This window comes from Nyctereutes procyonoides, unplaced genomic scaffold (genome assembly GCF_905146905.1).
Source record: "Nyctereutes procyonoides isolate TBG_1078 unplaced genomic scaffold, NYPRO_anot_genome, whole genome shotgun sequence".
Taxonomy (NCBI): Eukaryota; Metazoa; Chordata; class Mammalia; order Carnivora; family Canidae; genus Nyctereutes; species Nyctereutes procyonoides.
The window spans coordinates 11,606,157-11,615,314 of NW_026575048.1; the positions used below are offsets into that span (position 1 = coordinate 11,606,157).

The 9,158-nt window shown below is 59.4% G+C and overlaps 1 protein-coding gene across 1 annotated transcript; it reads left to right on the forward strand.

Annotated features, from left to right (window-relative positions):
• Window positions 1-2,340: 2,340 nt before the first annotated feature.
• Window positions 2,341-8,487, forward strand: MYCN (MYCN proto-oncogene, bHLH transcription factor). The gene is made up of 3 exons (XM_055327665.1): window positions 2,341-2,506; window positions 3,801-4,737; window positions 6,976-8,487. Exons 2-3 carry the CDS (start codon window positions 3,918-3,920, stop codon window positions 7,578-7,580), a joined length of 1,425 nt encoding a protein of 474 aa, XP_055183640.1. The 5' UTR covers window positions 2,341-2,506; window positions 3,801-3,917; the 3' UTR covers window positions 7,581-8,487.
• The last annotated feature ends 671 nt before the right edge of the window (window positions 8,488-9,158 follow it).

Genomic DNA, 9,158 nt, shown 5'->3' on the forward strand with positions numbered 1-9,158 from the left:
AGTCTTCCTCTCTTTTTGGTAAAATGGTATGGCAGGCTACTCTGAGTGTCTTTCCTGGGCACTGCTACTGCTGAGGACCCCAAGAAGGTTCCCTCTAACTGTTGCCTGTTGCCAATAAACAGAAACCATCTTGGAAGAGGTGGCCGCCTTAGGACTCATTCAGGGGTCTCTGCCTTGAACAAAATCATCAAGTACTTACTGTATACAGGTACTTTGCTTTGCCTTTGAGGATCCCTCCTCAGCAAAACAGACAAGGCCTCTCCTTCCGGAGCTCACAGGTCGAGTGAGGAAGGCAGAGCCCGTTTCCCCCCCGGCAGCCTCATGGGGGAAGCAGGCATTAAGCAAACATTCCCAGGCATATATAATTACAAATGGCAGTAAGTGCTCGGAAGGAAAATCCAGGATGCTTGCAGAGAATACAGCAGGAGGGCTTGGTTTAGATTAGGGGGTTAGGGAAAAGCAGAAGTGGGGGGTGTTAAAGGCTTTTGCAAAGGTGAAGTGTTTTACATATGTGAAAGAAATAATAATAATAAAGGTGCTTGGAAGGGCAGCTCATCCTCATTCAGGGGCCACTTCCTAGAACTCTGGGAATCTGCCTCTCTCTCCAGAATTATGTAGGCATCCAGGGTAAGGGCTGGAGGAGCCCTTCACAAATGCTAATATGTGAGCATTTTACAGGCTGCCCCCTGACCCTCTGCATCCTCATCTGTAACTAGTTTGAATGCTGAGGTGAATGGTCCGGGATGAGCTGCATTTCCAATTTGGGAAGAGGGAGGTGGAGCGGCTTTCGCACCCCAATGAGGGTGTGCGTGTGTGTGGGTTGGGGGCAGGTTCCCCAACCCCAAACCACCTGGGGAATGTTTTACAAGGGAAAACCCATCTCGTGGTGTATCTGGTTGTTGAAGGGGGCTGCCCAGGGGACCCTAGGTTTTCTGGGGAGTTTCGGGGGTAGGGGCAATGATCTCTGATCCTCCCCCCTTCCCCCTAAAGAAGATAGCTTGACCAGAATGAAATGAGGATTTCACAGTGGCGGTGGGATAAGAGAGGGCCATACGGCCGGCCAGGGGACTTAACGTCCCCGGAAGCCTCCCGATCCGGTAGCATCAGTCATAGAGGACACTCACACCAGGTGCTGGGCGCTGTTCTAAGCGCTTTTACAGCGCTCTTTCCTCAAAACAACCCTATGACGTAAGCACTGCTGCCAACCCCAGCTTCACAAAGGAGGGAACCGAGGGACCCAGAGACCCAGCCGCGAGGGCAGCTTTTCTTTTTGTCTCCAACATCCCGGGCTCCGGGGATCTGGAGCCGAGCTCCGGCCTCCAGGACGTGTGGACCACCCCTTGGATGTGTGAGCCTCGTCGGCCTCCCCAGAATTGGGGGAAATCACTAGTTTTGAAAAGGCGAACTTGGGGGCCCGCGGGGACGGGTGTCCCGCTCCTTCCCCTCGGAGGCCGCGGGGCGGGGTGGGGGGGTGGGGGCGGCCTGGGTGACCGCGGGGCGGGGGCGGGGGCGGCGGGGGGAGGGGGCGGCCCCGCTGCAGCCCCCACGCCCCGGCCCCGCAGCCCCGCTTTCTGCTCGGTGTCCGCGAGGTGTCGCCTTCGGCCGAAGAAACCACCGCGGCGCCACCCTCGTAGCCCGAAGTTATTTATTTATTTTCAAACAAGGGGGGCGCCCCTCTCCTTTTCCATTTAAAACTAGCAACATCCTGCGGTCTGGTTCCTAAAGGGCGCGTCCTCCCCCTCCTCCTCGGGTCCTGCACCCCTCCGGCCGCCTCCCCTCCGGATCACACCCCAGCAACCCCACCGCCGGGCCCCCTCCCCGTCGGCGTCGCGCTCAGCCGAACACAGACGCCGTCAGGGGCGGGGGCTGGGTTAGGAGCCGCGGCTTCCCCCGCCACCCCCCTCCCGTCCCCCGCCGCCCCCCGTACACACCCCCGGAGCCCTCCGGAAAAAAAAAAAAATTTAATGCCAAGCAATTGCCAGGCCCGCGGGGTGGGTGCTGCATTGCAACGCGCGGCGCGCAGCTGGTTCGCAGAGTGCGCCGGGTGCAAGCCCGGGGGTCTAAAAGCGAGGGAGGAGCACACCCCGGGCTTTCCCAGCTTTGCAGCCTCCTCTCTGCAAAGAAGAAAAGCAAGTGGCTTTTGGCGCGAAAGCCTTGGCGCCTCCCCTGATTTTTATGGAAATCAAGAGGGCGGGGTAAAGCCGCTTTCCTCTGCCTCTCTCCCTCCCCCTCGTCTGTGCCGCAGCCCCCTTCTCTCCCCGCCCCCCGGGTGTGTCAGATTTTTCAGTTAATAATATCCCCCGAGCTTCAAAGCGCAGCCAGTGACAGTCATCTGTCTGGACGCGCTGGGTGGATGCGGGGGGCTCCTGGGAACTGGGTTGGAGCCGAGCTAGCGCTAGCCGGGCGCAAGCGCGCACGGGCCGCGGCCACCCGAGGACCACCACCCCCGGGCCACCCGGACACCCCCGCGCAGGACCGCCGCTGGATCCCCGGCAGCCGGCGGGAGGTAAGGAGCGGGGGCGGGCGGGGGGGGGGTGGCGGTTTGCAAACTGCCCCGCGGCCCCGGGCGGCGAGCGCGGCGGGAAGGCAAGCCCCGGACGGGATCGCGGCTCGCGCACCGGGCGCTCGAATATCCTCGAATATCCTCGGGGGACTGTTGCTGCTTCCGAAACAAAACCATCTCGGGGTTTTCCCTGAAAAGCCAGTTCCAGCCCCGAAGGCACCCCGGGTGGAAGAGACCCGCCCTAATCCTTTTTACAGCCTTTGCCCGGGGGGGTGGGGGTGGTGTAATGGCTTCATCGAGAAGAAATTCGCCCTTCTCCTGAACGCGTATCGGTGTTTGAGCTGACGCGGAGCCGGCGCGTCTCCACCCCGAAGCTGAGGTTCTCCGAAGGGTGCCCCTGGAGGAAGAAGGGGTGGGGGTGGGGGGGTGAGACTAGGGCGAGGCCGCCGCGGTGGCAATCTGGGTCACGTCTGCTCCAGCCCCCTGGAGACGCGGCTCTCCTGGCCACGGTGCAGCATTCCCGGGAACTGGGGTTCGGGCGCTCCCCTCTCCCAGGAAGACGACGTCGTTGGGGGCTCGGAAGAGTGGGGGGTGGGGTTAGAGAGGTTCAAAATAGGCTCTTGGCAGGACTCCCCTGCAGCGGACGGACTGCTGGGGGGCGTCTGCTCTAATTTGGGACGTGGGGGGCGGGGGGGGGCGGTGTGTGGGTTTGGGTTGGGTGCCCGTCGTCGGTCTGGGTCTAAGAGAAAGGCGTTTTCCATTTGCAAAGTTTCCTAAATCCCCCGCTCTCCTTTGCACTCCCGAGGTTGCAATTTTTACAAAGGAGGGATTGAGGGTACTCGAGATCTCATTCCCGGTAGCTGGGTTGGGGCCCTGGGGCTTCCTCTGAGCAGCGGGACCTCCGCGGTGCAACCGGGTGGGTTGTCGGGGAGCTGGAGGGAGCTGGAGGGAGCTGGGAGTCTGCAGCCCGGAGCAGCCCCCTCCCCCCCGGCGCTGCCGAGTGTGAATGAAATGGCAGTTTCCAAAGTTGCGGAGCCACGCCACCACCCCCCGCATCTGCATGCCCCCTCCCACCCCTGTCGTAGACAGCTTGTACACAAAAGGAGGGAGGGAGGGAGCGAGCGGGCGAGAGCCAGAACTTCCTCCACCTTCGGGAGCACCAGGCGGAGTGGGGGGGCTCGTCGGGGAGGCCGAGGAGCCGGGTGAGAGGGGGCGCCCGCTGCCCGCCCCGCCCCCGCCCCCCCCCCCACGTCGGCTCCGCTTGCCAACCCTCTCCCGGTGTGTCTGTCGGTTGCAGTGTCGGAGATTGGCGCGGGCCCCCGCCCTCCGCGCCCCCCACGGGAAGGAAGCACCCCCCTGACTAAAAGGAGCGGAGCGGAAAGGAGCCCTCATTCGCCGGCCGGGAGGCGAGCCGATGCCGAGCTGCACCGCGTCCACCATGCCGGGCATGATCTGCAAGAACCCGGACCTGGAGTTCGACTCGCTGCAGCCCTGCTTCTACCCGGACGAGGATGACTTCTACTTCGGCGGCCCCGACTCGACGCCCCCGGGGGAGGACATCTGGAAGAAGTTCGAGCTGCTGCCCACGCCCCCGCTGTCGCCCAGCCGTGCCTTCCCGGAGCACAGCCCCGAGCCCCCGAACTGGGCCACCGAGATGCTGCTGCCCGAGGCCGACCTGTGGGGCAACCCGGCCGAGGAGGACGCGTTCGGCCTGGGGGGCCTGGGCGGCCTCACCCCCAACCCGGTCATCCTGCAGGACTGCATGTGGAGCGGCTTCTCCGCGCGCGAGAAGCTGGAGCGCGCCGTGAGCGAGAAGCTGCAGCACGGCCGCGGGCCGCCGGCCGCCGGCCCCGCAGCCCCGGCCCCGGGAGCGGGCGCCGCCAGCCCTGCGGGCCGCGGGCACTGCGCGGCGGCGGCGGCGGCGGCGGCGGGGGCGGCGGGGCCGGCGGGGGCGGGGGCGGGTCGCGCCGGGGCCGCCCTGCCCGCCGAGCTCGCCCACGCGGCCGCCGAGTGCGTGGATCCCGCCGTCGTCTTCCCCTTCCCGGTGAACAAGCGCGAGCCCGCGCCCGCCGCTCCGGCCGGGGCCCCTGCCGCGGGGGCCGCGGGGGCCTCGGGGGCCGCAGCCTCGGCCGGCGCCCCTGCGCCCGCGCCCCCGCGCCCCGGCGGCCGCCCGGCCAGTGGCGGGGACCACAAGGCCCTCAGCACCTCGGGAGAGGACACCCTGAGCGACTCAGGTGAGGCCCGTGCTGCTGCCCCCCGGGGGCCCTGCAGCCGGAGTCGCGCTCCCTTTGTTACTCCGGGTGGGTCTGGCGGGGGCGGGGGCGGGGGGCTCCTCGGAGGCGGTGCGCGCGCCGGGGGGTCGCGTTCCTCCAGGCCGAGCCCCGGGATGACGAGCAGAGGGGCAGCGGCAGCCGCCGGGAGGGACCGGTCCCCCCAGTCGCACCTTGGCCGAAGTTCCCGCACCCTGCGGCAGCCTGAGCCGGTCGCCGGCCCCGCCCCGCGCCCCTGCGCTGCAGCGGGTCTGAGGGATGCGACTGGGAGAAGTTGGGGGGCTAAGGCCGGGCAGCAGTGAGGAGGTGGCGCCGGGCTGCGTTTTGGGGGCAGAAACCTGTTAGCACGGGGGTGGGGGGGGGGCTGCCTCCCGGGTCAGGGGAGGGCAGACGCGGGGAGGAGACACAAAGGCGGCGCAAAATCCCTTGGAGGGCGCAGGAAGGTAGGGGAGCACAGATGGCTACTACCGGTTTTCTTTATTTATTTGTCTCGAGCCTGGGTCGTCTTCCCCGCCCTCGGTGGGTGGCGGCTGTTGGCTCCTGGTCGGTGGCCAGCAGGCGGCGGTGTGCTGGCCGGCGGGCGGGCGGAGGATCCGCGGGGCCTGGGGGGTGCGGGGCGCACCCTCCCCCCGTCCAAGAGCTGGTGGCAAGCACAGCAGCGGTTGTGGCCCTTCTCAAGGGGTTTGCCTCTTTGCGGGGTGCAGTGCGAACTGGGTCCGGTTTTGTCCCTGGCGAGGATTGCAGGACTGATTGCGGACGTAGGTGGTTTGTGACCCGGTGCCCTTCACGGTGAGGGCGGGCACTTAGGCCCTCCGGGGAGGCACACACCCTGGAAGCCCCCATCGATTGCTTCTATTGTGTGCCTACGTCTGCCTTACACGGTAGGGTTGGGTTGGGTTGGGTTGGGTTGGGTTGAAAAAACCCTCACTTTGCCTGGGACTTTGGAGGTAAAGAACTCTGTCCAAACACTTGAATAGCCCTAGAGCTGGCAGTCGGGAGCTGGGGCCCCACGGGATCTTGAAAACCAGGGTTCTCAGAAGGCAGGTGGCTGAAAAGCCTAAATTTCCTTGAGGGCCGAGGGTGGATCCATCGGAGGCTCCTGGAAGGAAACTTGGTGATAAGCCTTCGGTTGGAATCGGGTCTGTCCCTTTAATGTCTGTGCCTTGACAGCTCTGGGTGAGGAAGCACTTCCTTCCAACAGCTGTCTTCTTGGCAGAAAACCAAAACATTGGCTTAAAGGGACCCACAGACTGGAACAGCCTCACATTTCGGCTTTAGAACAAATCCCACAATTGTTCAGCTTTCCGGCCCCCTTCAGATCAAGCAGAAGATGTGTTTTGATTTTCGTGCTTGCGTTTTAAACAATAATTTTCGATGCCAGCGAGGTTGTAAAGGAGGGATGGGGTGGGGGGCGGGGGGCGGGAATGCAGACAGGACGCGACAGACAGGTTTTTTGGTTACTGTTCTTGCCGGGGACTCTGGGGAAGAGGCGCCCCCACTTTGGGGTTCAGAGTTCCTGTGGATTCTGACTTCGTGGTTAGGATTTGGTCTTTGTTAGATGAACACCTGCTTACTGCGTGGAACTCGGGTTTACGGCAGGCAGATTATTTTTCTGCCTTAGTCCGTTAAACTGCCCTTCACGCTTGAGGACTTGAGATCAAATTCAACTATGTGTCAGTGGCTAAGCGAGGCTCCTAAAATGGGGATCCTCCGTGTTGAGGTGTGGAGATAGAAATGCGAGCGAGTCTCTGGGAAAAACTAGTGACGAGCAGAGCTTACCGTTTGCTGAGCGTCTACCTGCGAGGCCTGGTTCTTTACGTGTTACCTGTCCAACTCCAGAAGCCTGCGCTATATTATCCCCATTGAAACCGAGGCTTCAAGTTTAAATTAACTCGCCCGGGGTCCCATAACTAGTGTGTGTGTTTGTGATGGAGTCCGATTCTTCCCAACCCCCAAGCCTAGGCTGATGTTGTTGCCACCTGCTGAAGTCTTGCGCGGAGGCTGAAAGGTCTAGGAGTGTGGGCAAGGTGGAATTTCCAGATGTACTTCATTTCCGAGCCGACCCGTAGCATCCTGTCCACATCTGTGCGGGCGGATTGGCGATGCTTGCTAGCCGGGCTGGCACCTGCCCTAAGAGATGGTAGAGGTCGGGGTGAGTCCCTGTGTGTCTGACCAAAAGAATGACTCCCATCTCGTTCCCAGATGACGAAGATGACGAAGAGGAAGACGAGGAGGAGGAAATTGACGTGGTGACCGTGGAGAAGCGGCGGTCCTCCTCCCACAGCAAGGCGGTCACCACCTTCACCATCACTGTGCGCCCCAAGAACGCCGCCCTGGGCCCGGGGAGGGCGCAGTCGGGTGAGCTGATCCTCAAACGCTGTGTCCCCATCCACCAGCAGCACAACTACGCCGCCCCCTCTCCGTACGTGGAGAGCGAGGATGTGCCACCCCAGAAGAAGATCAAGAGCGAAGCATCGCCCCGCCCCCTCAAGAGTGTCATCCCCCCGAAGGCCAAGAGCTTGAGTCCCCGCAACTCCGACTCGGAGGACAGCGAGCGGCGCCGCAACCACAACATTCTGGAACGCCAGCGCCGAAATGACCTGCGCTCCAGCTTCCTCACGCTCAGGGACCACGTGCCAGAGCTGGTGAAGAACGAGAAGGCCGCCAAAGTGGTCATTTTGAAAAAGGCCACCGAGTACGTCCACTCCCTGCAGGCCGAGGAGCAGCAGCTTTTGCTGGAGAAGGAGAAGTTGCAGGCAAGACAGCAGCAGTTGCTAAAGAAAATTGAACACGCGCGGACTTGCTAAACGTCTCTCGGAACCGGACAGTCACTCTGCCACTTTGCACATTTTGATTTTTTTTTTTTTTAAAACAAACATTGTGTTGACATTAAGAATGTTGGTTTACTTTCAAATCGGTCCCCCCCTCCCCCGTCGAGTTTGGATCTGGGTGGGGAGCAGGACCTCCGGAGAGGGCCGGCCTGATGGGATGCTGGGTGGCCCTTCGCGCTTTCCCCTCCGTGTCCCCTCCGAGACCGCGGTCGAAGTTCGTGACAGTCGGGAGCCTCTGGGCTGTTGAAGTCACCTTGTTGGTTCCAAGTTTCCAAACAACAGAAAAGTCATTCCTTTTTAAAATGGTGCTTAAGTTCCAGCAGATGTCACAGAAGGGGTTTGCCATTTGATAACCCCTGGGGAACATTTCTGTAAATACCATTGACACACCCGCCTTTTGTATACGTCCTGGGTAATGAGAGGTGGCTTTCGCGGCCAGTATTAGACTGGAAGTTCATACCTAAGTACTGTAATACCTCAATGTTTGAGGAGCATGTTTTGTATACAAATATATTGTTAATCTCTGTTATGTACTGTACTAATTCTTACACTGCCTGTATACTTTAGTATGATGCTGATACATAACTAAATTTGATACTTATATTTTCGTATGAAAATGAGTTGTGAAAGTTTTGAGTAGATATTACTTTATCACTTTTTGAACTAAGAAACTTTTGTAAAGAAATTTACTATATATATATGCCTTTTTCCTAGCCTGTTTCTTCCTGTTAATGTATTTGTTCATGTTTGGTGCATAGAACTGGGTAAATGCAAAGTTCTGTGTTTAATTTCTTCAAAATGTATATATTTAGTGCTGCATCTTATAGCACTTTGAAATACCTCATGTTTATGAAAATAAATAGCAATTAAATGATGCAACTTCCCCCCCCCCTTAATAGCACTAAACTCTATCCCCTCTATCTCTTAGTGTAAGTGGTACAGAAGTTTTGGAGGGACCTTGGGCTCCCTGGGCAGCCCTTTTATGTCTCAGCCCTTTTATATCTGTGCAGCCCCAGCTGGGTAGGAGCCACTCTTCCCACTGCATCGGTGTGGAGGGAACGGTTTAGGAAGGTGAAGGTATTTCTTCCAGATTACACAGAATGGAGACAGTATTTGTGACTCTGTGTTATAACAATTGGCATTCATTAATTTACAAAGCACTTTCATATGTTGGCCTTTTAAAGGAATTAAGCTCAGACACCAGTCTTGGTCAGCTCTTTAGAGTGAGAAGTAGAATCAAGACATGGGGTTGTGAAACTGCCTATATTGGTGATATTTATTCCGTTGATGGATGGCTTTATAAGCTCATGTAGCTTGTCTCCAAGAACATATTCTTCGGAATGCACCAGGATTTAAGGTTCTGATTTTGGCATTGTAGCAGAATAAAAAAGAATGAAGTTGGTCCCTCCCCTGAAGAAGCGCTCGATCTTATGCACAAAAAGAACTCCTTGAAGCAACAGTTGTGTGACCCAGATCAAGTGTCCTGTCCCTTAAGGAGAGACACTGGGGCATGTATAGCTCTGTTGATTTCACACAAGTATTTGATCTGCCCTG

Excerpts from the sequence above, each read along its gene's own strand:
- MYCN (XM_055327665.1), top strand. The coding sequence starts at position 3,918 with ATGCCGAGCTGCACCGCGTCCACCATGCCGGGCATGATCTGCAAGAAC. Across the intron at positions 4,738-6,975 it reads GGACACCCTGAGCGACTCAG|ATGACGAAGATGACGAAGAG; the intron begins GTGAGGCCCGTG and ends TCTCGTTCCCAG.